General features: G+C 36.2%; 1 protein-coding gene and 1 long non-coding RNA gene across 11 annotated transcripts in view; both read right to left on the bottom strand.

Moving 5' to 3' along the window:
• Window positions 1-14,822, bottom strand: part of MPDZ (multiple PDZ domain crumbs cell polarity complex component) — a 161,537-nt gene that overhangs the window by 36,667 nt on the left and 110,048 nt on the right. For 8 of the 10 annotated variants that reach the window (XM_078062320.1, XM_078062316.1, XM_078062314.1 and 5 more), the window contains 2 exons: window positions 7,352-7,529; window positions 4,449-4,559 (listed from right to left, as the gene is read on the bottom strand). In XM_078062320.1, the coding sequence (XP_077918446.1) occupies window positions 4,449-4,559; window positions 7,352-7,529 (289 nt within the window). The remainder of the gene's footprint in view (window positions 1-4,448; window positions 4,560-7,351; window positions 7,530-14,822) is intronic. The other 2 variants (XM_078062322.1, XM_078062321.1) reach the window with 1 other exon arrangement.
• On the bottom strand, window positions 1,923-4,435 carry LOC144380169 (uncharacterized). Its single transcript, XR_013444005.1, has 2 exons — window positions 2,982-4,435; window positions 1,923-2,798 (listed from the first exon to the last, which is right to left on the bottom strand). It is a non-coding gene; the product is annotated as an uncharacterized LOC144380169 (long non-coding RNA).

Raw genomic sequence — 14,822 nt, forward strand, 5'->3', positions numbered from 1 at the left:
AAATAACAGTGTGAAACCAGATCCTGTCAGATCTAGAGATTAATAACAACGTCATATTAAACAGTCGTTTACCTCTAGTGATCTGCATCTACACCTGAATCTCAATCTGGCCACAAAGGAAAGGAGTTTGGGAAATTGATACCAAATTTCTTTTATTTTCACTATCACAGAGAGATGTACATAAATTTTGCCCACTTTATGTATTTATCTATGTTCCACGCATATCAGTAAACAGGTATCAAAATTAAAGCCATAATTTTTTGGTTTACATTTAAAAGCAAATTATGCTTTTTTTGTAAAATAAAAAGATGGTCTATCTGTTCCAGAATGCAAATTAAACATTTGTCTGCTAGTTCACTGGTAACCTTCATGATTCTTTTATCTTGCTTCCCAGGAAGGAAAATTTTCATATTTAGACTAGAGATTAAGGTGGCTTCAAATCAATGGTAGTTTTTCATTTAAAAAAAAAATGAAATCAACAATTTTAAAGAAATGAACCACTGTTCAGTGGGTGTTCTCGATTTCTACCCACTTTTTGTGGAGTAGAAACATTGATTTTTTTTTTTTTTAATTTACGTATAAAAGTTCCCATATTAGGGGGAATTTATGAGGCTTTGAATATATTAGAAGTCCTGGCTTAGAGTGATTCTCATAGATTTTGTGCTTGCTTGAGATATGCCCTGAGCTAGGACTATTGGAGTTGAATATACATATTAAAGGCAGGATGACTGCCAGATAGACTTTAGCATTTTCATAGTAAAAAAAAAAAAAAAAAGGAAAGTAATTTCCTCAGCACAATAAATTCTTCTCCTTCTTTTCATACCCGCTATCTTTTTCTTTTATTGACTGTATCTTTCAGGGGAAATTGCAGACATTTAAAATTCATTTTGGCTCCAATTAAATGTTTGTGTTACTTCTGTCTATAAAAAAGTCCTCCTGGCAAGCATCAAGAGTAGGGAGAGGCTGTCATGTGACACCACCCTGTCTGGGAGAACACTCTGGAAAGCCTCTATCCTCCGTACGCCCGCACTAAAGCTTATGCCACATTACCCTTTCAATCTGCTCTTCTTGCAATGTTTTTCCTACAGAGGGAAGACGGGAAAAAGAAATGGGCACAATGACATTTCTGCTCATCTCAACTTTCTCTCTGCTTTTCAGTTTAAATGTCAACTCCTGCTTTACAAAAGAAAAAGATCACAAATGCCAAGGAACACGACCATTTATTAAGGTGGAAAAAATGACTAGGCAGAGATTAAAAACATATTCTAGGCAAAATAACTCAATGCTATGGAAGGTGAAAATTATTTCCAATCCTCATACATAGAATTTTTAGGCTTTATATTTCCTTTATAATTCTGTAGAACAATAAAAAAATAGAACCATAATGGCAAGAAATGGAATATTTAGAGAGAGCTCTAGTTTTTTGTTTTGCTTTTTTATTTGTTTCAATTTCCAGCTCTTATAGGATTAGAATTTGGCCCTGATAGCAAAGTATAAAAGTACAGCATGAGCACAGCAAATGAAGTGGTAGATCTATTACTATGAAAAGAATTATAGAAACAGGCCATATTTCTTATTAAAAAATCAATGATGAAACTCCTGTTTATAGTTCTAAGGGCTGATAGGAATGGAAATATTATTAACTAAGAAGAAGCACAGGGAAGACAAAAACATTCTCTGGCCCATATTAATAGGGCCTACCCTTTGGGAAGACAATGCGGTCCAACTGATGGAATGGTCAGTAATAAATCAGTAAGTATGGAATTTATTACTAAATATTACTATTATTATTATTCTCAGTTCTGCGAAGTTCTGATTCTTGAATAGTCTATGTGCCAAAGAGACTGTCTTTTCAGCCTATCTATGAGATTCTTTTTGAAGTTTTATTGCATCTACAAATAAAACATTTTCCATTGAGAGACTTATGTATTTGTTTTTTTTTTTTTTTCCTTTAGATTACTGGAGACATGATTATTTCACAAGGAAGTAAATCACTGAAAATCCAGTATATCCCGTTTTAAATGCAAAAGTAATTCTGATTTCTCAAAGCTGAATGCATATGCAGAGGAGGAAAAATATCTTTCCTCTATTCATCTTAGGTTCTCAGCTGGATCTCTGTAATAAAAAACAGATTAACAAGAGAAAAGTATATATATGTATTGATTTAATGTTAACTTTTATGTGACACACAGCCTTCAAAAGATAGTGAAGACCTGAAGAAATGGTTAAACAGGAGTATTTTGACACTAGGTTTGCTGAAGAGTGGAAAGTCAGGGAAATTTGATAGGACAAAAGAATATGAGCTAAGTGGGGAAACGGGGGAAAACTTAGCAAGGTGTGTTCATTCGGGTCCCTCCCAGTACCCCTGCATCTCTGAAGGTAAGGATGTTCCTTTCCTCCAGGTACGGGGAAGGCACCTTTCACATGAGGGTTTTTATGACCTGAATCAGGGGAGAAGGGGGAGGTCAGAATCATTCCAGCAGCTTTCTTTTCCTAAATTCCTTCAGCTTAAAATATTCAATATGCCAGTGTGCCCTATTTTGGGGCAGTGTGCCCTGAATCCTGTCACATGTAACTTGACTAAACATGTCACTCTAGGCAAGATTTCTCCTGGAATAGTTGCTATAAAATCAAGTGTCATTATACCTCAGACAGTAAAACAGGAATATTTTCCAGGTGTATGAGAAAAATATCTTCCCAGCTCATTAGAAAATGTGACTGGCATTGAAAGAAATGTTTGTAGTTTAAGTTTCTAAAAGTACTATGAAGAATCCTATTCAGCAGTTTACAGTATTGTCCTACATGATATAAAAGTTGGAAATTAGAAATAAAACAAAAGGAATAAAACCCACCCACACACACAAAAAAACTGTTTTAACTTTAACAGCCATTCACCAATACCATCGTGCTGTATCTATGTTTGACACAACAAATGGAAACAAATGTGGAAAGATTTGTAGTTATTTAAACAAACTGAATACCATTTGAAGAGAATGCAGCATGATGCAGCCCGACCATTTGGCAGATTTTCTCATCTGAATGGATAATTATTACCTAACAATAAACAACTGAATGATTAACAACTGCAGATGTGAAGATAACTGCTTACATTAAGAACTACTAAATTCATTTCTTACAGTAAACCCAGACCACAGCTACACCTGTCTTGACAACAAAAGGAAGGACCAACAGGATAAATTTGGTCACTGTGAATTCCATTGCACAGAAGACTGACAAGTTACTTTTACTGATCTCGGCTACAGAGCTGTTTGCTACTCTCTTTCCATCATTTGAGCACTGATTTCTTATATTCTTAATTTTAAAATGATAAACTACAAAATAATTATATATTTTAAAGTTTTAGATGGTTCTTTTAATTTCCCTCACATATGTTGACATTTTCCTTTTAAAGACAACCAAACCTCAAAGCTAATGAGCAGCTATTTCAAAGAGAATCACTATGACAGGGGTTGTTTTGTTTTCACTAAAATCCAGAAGTAGAACCTCTATGAGTTTCAGAATATCTAGGAAGCTCCTAAAATGATACACAAACTTTTCAGTGAACACGTATGTTTCTGAAGAACTTTCCAAGGGGTATGTGGCCCAAATATGCTTAAGAACTGCTGCATAAGCAAATAATCTTTTTCACTGAGACATAAAGAAGGAATAGTAAAAAAATAGTTTTAAACTCTTGGCATAATCTTCATCTTCAGAATCATTAGGGCATATCAAATACACAAAGACTCGCTTAGTATCTTCTCCATCAACAACATTAATTAAATGCATCCATTGTACTTTCTAAAATATTTTTAAAGCCATTTTACCTGTCATGCCTGATGGTAAAATGGGTTAGTAGGTTTCTGTCCACAGGGGGCTATCCAGTGATGAAGAGCTATACAGTGATCACGGCTGGGAAGCAGCAGTTAGGAAATCATTCCTATATAAACATACTGCTTAAATTTCCACTAGGTAGAATGTTCAGTGGGACAGGTAAATACATTCAAGATGATTCACAGGTGATCATGGGATTGCATACATTGGAAATTCTGTCTAGAGGATATATACATAAGAAAATGTAATCTCTCTGGCTTCTCAGGAACTCAGAGGTCATACACTAGTAAGCTAAGTCATTCTACCACATTCCTCTTAACAACATATATTTTGTGACTACGGTGAATACTAATAATTATCCATCTAGATACCTATGGCCACCAATGGATCCTACTTCTGTATGTTTTTAATAGGCTTGAAGTGTTTATTAAACACGGTAAAAGGGATTTCCAGGACAACTCAAAAAAAAAAAAAAAAAAACAATATAAAGTTTTAACAAGTCTCCTGAGATTTCAAGACTGGATATCTGCTCCTAGAGACAACTTGGCCCTTGATACATTAGACTCCAAGTTGAACATTGTTTGGATTTGCCTACCTTGCCCTTTTTGTTTGCTTACCCTTGGTCTGTTTATAATGCTCTGTACCATAAAGACTACGGGGTTGCCTGCTTTCCGAATGGCTTCCACAGCTTGCTCATGGCTTGCATCTCTGAGGTCCATTCCATCCACCTGCAATGGAAGGCCTCAGCTTAACATTTCAAGAAGCTATAGAACAACAGAACAATTTGTGGATCTGTAGTTCTGAGGATCCTGGGTGAGGCTCCTGGAAAATCTGTTTCAGAATCAAAAATAATTGAGACTACTTGTGAGATTCCAGAACTTTGCATTTGTCCAGCAGATTGTGGTCCCTTATTTTGGACCCTGATTTCTGTCCCCATAACCAACTGAAATAATCATCAGTTGACATGAAGGCTCTGCTTCTGCTTTCTTTACACTATCCGTTGTTCCTTCAATAAATCAAAATCATTAAAGAAATAATATAAGGGAACTGCCTCGCATGAAAGTCACTGTACACATTTTCTCCCGATCCATTATAGACTAGTTTGGGAAATGGGTGGGCGATGCTTTGTGTGTTTCTCTCTGTACAGGGAAGCTTGAAGTGAAAAATAAAATTCTGATGTTCAGAAAAATCAGGTTATGGCAAGATTAGTTTTGCAGAAGAATCTTTGTAGTAGACATGATAGGAGCTGGAAGCCAAGAAATTGTGCTTGTTAGTAATTCTTCTATAAATAGCTTGAAAATGAATGTTATTTTGTAACTTTTTATTGACCATGGATTGCCTGGGTGATAATCAGCTCAGCTAACATACTATATGAATAGGAAGGAAAATAGTTTGAAAGGCCAAATGCTAATCCTGCCAGAAAACTATAGGATACTATTATCATTTTATCATTTCCAATTATCACACAATAGGATATATATAACAAAATAGCAAAATCAGAGTAGACACAATTCTGGAAAAGAAAATTAATTATTAGATCTCTGCGTAGAACATTGTCACCTTTAAAAGAATTACATACATTTAACTGAAAACCTCACCCAGGTTGATACTTGGATAATGTAATATGCATTTCAGTGCATATTAAAAATGGCTTTCATTTTTTTGTAGAATAAAAGTTAGTACTCATGTCTATTATATATTCCATTTGTGGAAACATTTAATAGGACATTAAATATCTTTGCTCAAGTCCAAGAACTCTATATACTTAGAATGGAATACCTTGTAGGTCTCGACTAGTCTAGTCTAAATACTTGGCAGACGTAGGTTTCAGAATCCCCAGGATTACAGAGGCCTAAGCTTTCTTACTTACTAGAAAAGACCCCCTACATAACAGCCCTCAACAAACCACTGCTAAATAGCACAGAGTACTTTGCAACACACACACACACAAAATACCTTTTCAATTTGAAAGGATGCTTTAACTCCCTCAATACATTTAAACAACATTTTGGTGCCAACTGTGATCAATCCTTTCCAGAAATAATTATAAATATTTCTTACTTTTTCTCCTTAGGTCAAAGGTGCTGATAATTTAACAGTGAATTAGCCATAAAATAAACTGCCCTGTGATAATCTGAAGTTGGGAACTTTAGATAGTATCCTAAATAAGAGTTCTTTAAAAAGGGGCTAAGATATCCCCTAATGAAAGGTAAGGATGCAGGAAGAGAGAACAAGCCCATCATTCTTCTTCCAAATGGTTGGAGATAAAAACAAGACAAAACAGACATGACCCTTGTGTCCTCCCAAGCCTCAATCTTCCTCGTCTTCAGCTCTCACAATCAACCAGTAAAGGACTAAATAAATAAATCCTAAAAATGTTCATTTTAAAGTTGTGGTTAAAATGTTGTAACCTTCTTCTACGAAATTAGTGCATTTTAATGGTAAGTTATATGGATTTAGAAAATGAGAGACAATCACTTGTATAAAGTAAATATAATGGTTCTTATAGCAATAAAGTGATTGGTTTCTACTGGGAAGTTGTCTCTTTTACTCTTTTACTCTTTTACTCTACTCTATAAATCCTGACAACTTAGCAAATCAGGTACCCTCCCTCTACCCTCTTAACTAAAACTACACTTTCCCTGATCAAATAATTTATCACACTGTTCTGAAGTGACTCGATGACTTGTTAAGTCTGTCACACTTGACAGCAAGCATGGTGCTTGTTTCCTGCGGAATGCCCCGAGCATGTCATAGCATCTGGAACGCAACAGGTGCTCCAGGAATATTTGCTGAGCAAATGAGTAGTGACCATGGAGAAAAGTCCATTTAAAATACTATATTTTGTTTTGAATTAAGAGATTAGGAACAATTTAACCAAATACTTCTCTTGCACATACCAAAGTTACACATACATGAGTGTGTAAATACACACACACACACACACACACACACACACTCCTCAGTGATGAATGGGCACAGCACTGAGAAGAAGGAGGAGGAAAATCTGAGCCTGGATTGTGGGGGTGGGAGCATTTATGTAAAAGATAATCAGGGTAATTAGCATAAAAGATTTACCATAAAGACTCACTTGGAAAACAATCTTTCCCAACAAAGTTAATCTACAATGAAATGATCATGACAAAGCATTTCTTAAAATAAAATCTCACTGGAGAACTTAGTTAAGATGTATATATTTTGTGCATGTATACATAATTTCAAACAATTCCATTTTTTCCCCAGGAAATTTGCTTTGTTCTTTCAAATAGAACTTCATTATTTTAACTCAGAGCCAATGTTTTTTAAAATGGTTGTATCTCCAAACATCAGTCTCCGAATCAAGATATATAATCTGTCACCATGCACTAAAGAGAAAAATTATGGATGAAATGGGACATATAAGAAAGAAATGCTTTAACCATAAAACATTTTACTTTCACGTTGGGTCAAGTGACCAGTATAAAGATGATCATTCCCTTAGTAAGAAGAACTTTGGCACAGAAAGCTCACTAGAGGGTACCTCTACTATTCTATCTCCAGGTTTCAAGGTTCCATTTTTGCCAGCTGGACTATCTTCAAGAACATGTTTGATGAAAATGCCCCTCATCACTTCACCGTTGCTTAGACGACTCCCCATGCCTCTTCCACCAACAATGCTGATGCCCAAAGATTTGCTTGGTTCTCTCCAAAGTTCAACCCTATAAAGATAAAAAAAAAATTAAGCTCTTATAAGAAAGCTTAGGCGGGAGAAGCCTCACAATGCTGGGTTTTGCAATGATTTTTGGATAGAACACCAAAGGCAAAATTAAGACAAAATTAAGACAGACAAATTAAACCTCAACAAAATTAAGAGCTTTTTTTTTTTTTTTTAAGATTTTATTTATTTGACAGAGAGAGACACAGCGAGAGAGGGAACACAAGCAGGGGGAGTGGGGGAGGGAGAAGCAGGCCCCCCGCGGAGCAGGGAGCCCAATGCGGGGCCGATCCCAGGACCCTGGGACCATGACCTGAGCCGAAGGCAGACGCCCAACGACTGAGCCACCCAGGTGCCCCAAGAGCTTTTGTTAATCAAAAAATACTATCAATAAAGTAAAAAGGCAACTCACAGAATGGAAGAAAATATTTGCAAATCACTTTCTGCATAAGGGATTAATACCCAGAATATAAAGAGAACACCAAAAAATCAACAATAAAAAAAATAAACAATCTGATTTAAATGGGCAAAGGAATTAAACAGACACTTCTCCAAAGAAGATATACAAATGGTCCATAAGCATATGAAAAGATGTTCAACATCACCGATGATTAGGGAAATGCAAATCAAAACCATAACGTGATACCACCTTGTACCTACCCACTGGGATGGCTACTATCAAAAACAAAAACAAAAACAAAAAAAACAAAAAACAAAAAACAGACATCGGGGTGGCTCAGTTGGTTAAGTGTCTGCCTCTGGCTCAGGTCATGATCCCAGGGTCCTGGGATCGTTTCCCGCATCAGCCTCCTCGCTCAGCAGGGAGCCTGCTTCTCCCTCTCCCCCTCTCCCCTGTTCATAGTCTCATGCTCTCTCTGTCTCTCTCTCTCTGACAAATAAATAAATAAAAATCTTAAAAATAAGAAAGAAAAGAAAAAAAGAAAAGAAGTGTTGGCAAGGAGAAACTGGAGAAGTTGGAACCTTGCATACTGTTGGTAGAATGTGAAATGTTGTAGCCACTACAGAAAACAGTATGGAAGTTCCTAAAAAAAATTAAAAATAGAATTACCCTATGATCCAACAATTCCATTTCTGGGTATATATCCTCTCAAAATTAAAGAAAGGTCTTGAGGAAATATTTGTACAGCTATGTTCATAAGAAAAATCATTCAAAATAACCAAGTGTCCATCTAAAGATGAATGGATAAACAAAATGGTATATACATACTATGGAATATTATTTAGCCTTAGAAGGGGAAAAAATTCTGATACATGCTACAACACAGATGAACCTTGAAAACATTATGTTAAGTGAAATAAGCCAGCTAAGTGAAATAAAGGACAAATACTACACAAATTCATTTATATGATGTATCTAAAATAGTCAAATCCATAGAGACAGAAAGGAGAATGGTAAAAAGTTCCATGAGACAAATGAAAATGGAGACACAATGTACTAGAACTTATGGGATGAAACAAAAGCAATTCTGAGAGTGAAATGCATAGCAATATATGCCAACATTTAGAGACTAGAAAGATCCCAAATAAGCAACGTAACTATATTTTAATGAACTAGAAAAAGAATAAACTGACTCCAAATTCGGCAGAAGGAAGGCGAGAGTAAAGATGACAGCAGAAACAAATGAAATAGAGAAGAGACAAATAATAGAAAAGACTAACCAAATCAAGAGTTGGTTCTTTGAAAAGATAAACAAAATTGACAGGCCCCTAGCTACACTAACCAAGGAAAAGGGACCCAAATCGACAAAATTATAAATGAAAAATAAGACATTATAACTGTTAGCACAGAAATTCAAAGGATCACAAGAGGCTATTATGAACAACTATACACCAACAAACTGGACAACCTAGAAGAAATGGAAAAATTCTTAGAAACATACAACTTACTAAGACTGAATCAGAAAGAAATAGAAAATCTGAATAGACCAATAACTAGTAAGGAGATTGAATCAGTAATCAATAGTCCCCAACAAAGAAAAGTCCAGAACCAGATGGCTTCACTGGTAAATTTTACTAGTCACTTAAGAAGAATAAACACCAATCTTTCTAAAATGCTTCCAAAAATCAAAGAGGAAGGAACGCACCCAAACTCATTGTACAAGACCAGCATTATCCTGATACCAAAACCAGAAAAGGTCAGTACTAGAAAAGAAAACTACAGTACACAATATTGCTGGTGAGTATGTATGCAAAAATTCTCAATAAAATATTAGCAAACAGAATTCTGCAGCACATTAAAAGGACCACTCACCAAGATTAAGCAGGATGTATCCCTGGGATGCAGGGATGGTACAACCTAGGCAAATCAACCAATGTGACAAATCACATTAATAGAACAAAAATAAAAGAATTATATGAACATTTCATAGACAGAGGGAAAAAAAGCATTTGACAAAAGCTGACATCCTTTCATGATAAAAACTCAACAAATTAGGCATAGAAGGAACATATCTCCACATAATAAAGGCCATATATAGCAAGGCTGAAGCTAACATCATACTCAATAGCGAAAGGATGAAAGCTTCTCCTCTAAGATCAGGAATAAGACAAAGGTGCCCACTTTGACCACACTTAGTCAACACAGTACTGGAAAGCCTACCTACAGCAATCAGGCAAGAAAAATAAAAAGTATCAGAAAGTATCCTATCCTTGGAAAGGAAGAAGTAAAACTGTCTCTATTTGTAGATGACATAATTTTATATATTAAAAAATCCTAAAAACTCAACCAAAAAACTGTCAAATCTAATCAATGAATTCAGTAAAGTTGTGGGATACAAAATTAACATGCAAAAATAAGTAGCACTTCTATACACTAATAACAAACTTTCTGGAAAAAAAATCGATCTCATTTACAATAGCATCAAAAATAATAAAATAGTAATACACTTAAAGAGGAAATATCTCTACTCTGAAAACAAGACATTGATAAAATAAATCAAAGAAGACAGAAATGGAAAGGTATCCTGTGTTCATGGGTTGGAAGAATATTGCTAAAACATGAAATGCTATCAAAAGCCATCTACAGATTCAATGCAATTCCTATCAAGATTCCAAGGGCATTTTTTAAAGAAATAGAAAAAACACTGCTGAAATTTATATAGAATCACAAAAGACTGAATAGTCAAGGAAACCCTGAGAAAAAAAGAACAAAGCAGGAGGCATCACGCTTCCTGATTTGAAGCTATACTATAAAGTTTTAAGTCATCAAAACAGTCTAGTACCGGCATAAAAGCAGACACACAGACCAATGGAATAGAATCAAGAGCCCAGAAATAAACCCAAGAATATAAGGTCAACTAATATTTGACAAGGGAGGCAAGAATATTCAATGGAGAAAAGACAGTCTCTTCAGTAAATGGTGCTGAGATAATTGAATATTTACATGTAAAAGAACGAAGGTGACCCATATTTTACACCACTCACAAATTAACTTGGATTAAGGACTTAAATGTAAATCCTGAAACCTACTGGATGGATTAAGGACTTAAATGTAAGACCTGAAACCTACAGTGATAATCTTTCTACAATATATATAAAATCAAGCCAACATGTTATATGCCTTACATCACTTACACAGTGATGTATGTTCAATTATTTCTCAGTAAAACTAGGGTTAAAAGAAAGTAGAATGGTGGTTGCCAGCAAGTGGGGAGGGCAGAAATGGGGAATTATTATTTAATATTTACTGCAGACAGATTTTCAGTTTTGTAAGATGATATAAGTGTTCTGGAGATAGATGGTAGTGATGGTGACACAGCAATGTGAATGTTCTTAATGCCACTGATCTGCATACTTAAAAATGGTTCACATGGTCAAAAATTATAACTAAATTTTTTAAAAATGTAATAAAATGTAATATGTTAATTTTTGCCAATTTTATCAATTTATTAAGGTTTTAACAGTAGTAAAACAAAATCATTTTATGTTTTTTAAAGATTTTATTTATTTTTTGACAGAGAGAGACAGAGAGAGGGGGAACACAAGCAGGGGGAGTGGGAGACGGAGAAGCAGGCTTCCTGCTGAGCAGGGAGCCCGATATGGGACTTGATCCCAGGACCCTGGGACCATGACCTGAGCCAAAGGCAGACACTTAACGACTGAGCCACCCAGGCACCCCAACAAAATCATTTTAAATAGTTTCCCAATTATGTGTTTTATAGGGTCTGATAAACACTAATGTATTTCTGAAGCTGATTTGTTACAAGTAAATACTGGACTCACACTCCAGGCTGGGACGTGGACCGATATAAAAGTACCATTTTCCAGGAGCTCTAATACTGCAGACATTAAGTAATCAAAAAATTCAACGACTCCTGAACAGATGGTAACTTCTAAGCTTGGCAATCAAATCAAGGAAAAGAACATTCCTGCACATGCTATGTCAGAGGCTTATCCCTGTAGAAGTCTTCTTTGCCAAGGCAGACCCAGTAACTAACAGTCAGGGCATGGAAAGCAGGGGCTGACAGCACCCTTCATGATTTGATCCCACCACCACCCCCCTAAACTCATCTCCCACAGCTCTCTGGCCTCCGCTCTCCACTCCAGCTACCACAGCATCTTCTTACTCTTCCTGAAGTTCATCAGGCATGCTCTCCCGCTTTGGGGCATTGGTGCTTGCTAACCTCCTCTGCCTTGAATGTACTTCCTCCACCCGTGTAACACACACAGACACTCAGAGTTAATAACTGCATATAGCTGTAAGAGCTATGAATGCAGTAAGTTCCTGTCTTATGAAAAGGCTGGGACAGAAGAATAAGGACATTTGCAGTGAGGTGTCTGGCTGCGAGGAGAAATGCAGAGAACTCTAGCTGAGAGCTCTGAGATAATGAGACTGTAATCGGCTCTGTGCTGCAGGAAGGGAGTCAGTGTTGGACGTTAAACAGGAGAAGAGAGCCTGGTCCAAACAGATGCCCTCAATCTGAGGAGCTCTGAGGAGATCCCAGAGGAGAGGAAAGGTTGGAGTAAGGACTCTCGTGTGGTGAGGGCGATCCAGTAAGAAAAGGCTGGGGATAAAAGAGCACTGGGGGTGGGGGCTGGGGGGATGACAGTCCCCAGTCAGATGGAGGTACCCGAGGTCAGAGTTTTTTTTCCTTATTAGAAATCTAAAATCCTAGAAACTCTATTTAGTTTGAAAGGATGTCACCATGTTCCTGAATCTTGTGTGAATAGTTTAAACTAGTTAAAATCCTAGTCATCATTTTCTTTCACTATGGGAATTCTGTGAAAGACAAGAACCAAAATCCTTCCTTGTTTCTGAAAGCAGTTCCTAAGATAACAAGGCGAAATAAAGAAGTCAGTATATTTAGCCATTTGTAGTAAACATTTAAGAATTCAGAATACATTCGTAGGACTACTTAACCCTTCTCTTATAAAGGAAAAAATAAATTAAAAAAAAATGAAAGAAAATGTCTCCTAGGGTTCTCTGTAGTTAGTGTGAATTGGAAAGTGATTCTTATAATTTCTTAAATAATAAAAATAATAGCAGCAAACACTTAAGAGCTTATTATGTGCTTAGCATTATTCTCTAGGTGAATTCCACATACTTTCATTTAATTCTCACTTCATCCCTATGAGATGGATACTCTTTTTTTTTTTTTTTTTTGAGATGGATACTCTTATTAGCCCCATTTCATAAAGGGAAGAGGAGCAGAGAGGTTAAACAATCTTTGGATAATAGCCCTGTACGCTTACATGGGGTCTGGCAGACAGCAAAGTGTTTTCAAATACAGTGTACTCTCTGGAAGAAAGGCCATAACTACTTAAAATACTGGAGAAGATTGAAGAGGAACACAGAGCTGCCAAAATGACCACAGTGCTGAGGAACCAGACTCCCTCACTGAACGGAACATGGGAAACATTCCTTGGACAGAAAAAGGAGACCTATAAAAGTAAAGTTTTATAGAACATGTTCAGAGTTAGTTGTATGGAAAAATGGCAGCCTTTCTTGAGCCCTATACACGGGCTTACAAAGAATGAAATTCAGAAAAACAAAGGTAAAAGGGCTCTGAGGCCAGGCTGCCTGAGCTCTGAACTGAGTCCCTGGGTTTGAGTCCTGATTTTTTACTACTTAACAGTTGTGTGACCCTCTGCAACTTATTTAGTCTCTCTCTTACCTTCCTCTGTGAAATGGAGCCAGTAAGTCGCTCTACATCAGGGTTCACTGTGAGGATTAAATTAATGAATGTATGCAAAGTGCAACACGAAGCTTTGGCATACAGCAATCAATCAATCTTTTATTACTCTTATTATGATGATTGAGATTATGATTACTGAAGCAATGTAAGCAAGATACAAAATTCAATCCACATGGACAAGTGAGAAAATGTGCACCCCACCACCTTAATCCTGTTTTGCTCATTGTTTATTAAGACAAGATACCATTTTCTAACTATCAGATTGACAAAAACGTGTTGTTTCAATGATCATATGATGTGGTAACAAGGATGTGAGGAAAAGGGAACTCGCATATATTGAGAATTGAAGTAAAAATTGGTACAGCCACCATAAAAAGGAAGTTGACAACTTCTGATAAAGTAAACAGTACATTTAAATCTATGAGTCAGGGGCGCCTGTGTGGCTCAGTCAGTTAAGTGTCTGCCTTCAGCTCAGGTCATGATCTCAAGGATCCTGGGATAGAGCCTGGTGTGGGGCTCCCTGCTCAGCGGGGAGCCTGCTTTTTCCTCTCCCTGCCTCTCCCCCTGCTTGTGTGCCTTCTGTCAAATAAATACATAAAATCTTTTTTAAAAAAATAAATAAATCTATGAGCCAGCAATTCCTCTTATGGATACATACCTATATAAATTCTCATAGATATATATATAAGGAAATAGAGATATTTATTGCACAGAATTATTATAGTAGTAAGTGTTAAGTAGTCAAATATTGACCTGGGAATAAAGGGTGGTGTATTCATACATTGAAATTCACTGCAACAACTACACTGAATGAAGTGTCATCACGATAGACATCCAAAACACTGGACTGAGCGAAAAGTAACAAGCTGGAAAGTGATACACAGAGTATGCTACCTATTCTGTATATGGAAATCACATGCAAAATAAAAGTAACAGCTTATTTACGATCTTAAAATTTGTATTTTCTAAAAAATATTCTCTATTTCCACATAAACTTCTTTTAACAGTATAAATGAATGTCCCATCACGTTTCCCATGTTGTAAAGCATATTCATAACACTTGCTCTTAATTTATTAAAAGTTCTGGTTATTTTGGTAAGCATCCACTTACTATTCTGTGAACTTTTCCCAAAAAAGTACGT

Source organism: Halichoerus grypus, chromosome 14 (assembly GCF_964656455.1).
Source record: "Halichoerus grypus chromosome 14, mHalGry1.hap1.1, whole genome shotgun sequence".
Taxonomy (NCBI): domain Eukaryota; kingdom Metazoa; phylum Chordata; class Mammalia; order Carnivora; family Phocidae; genus Halichoerus; species Halichoerus grypus.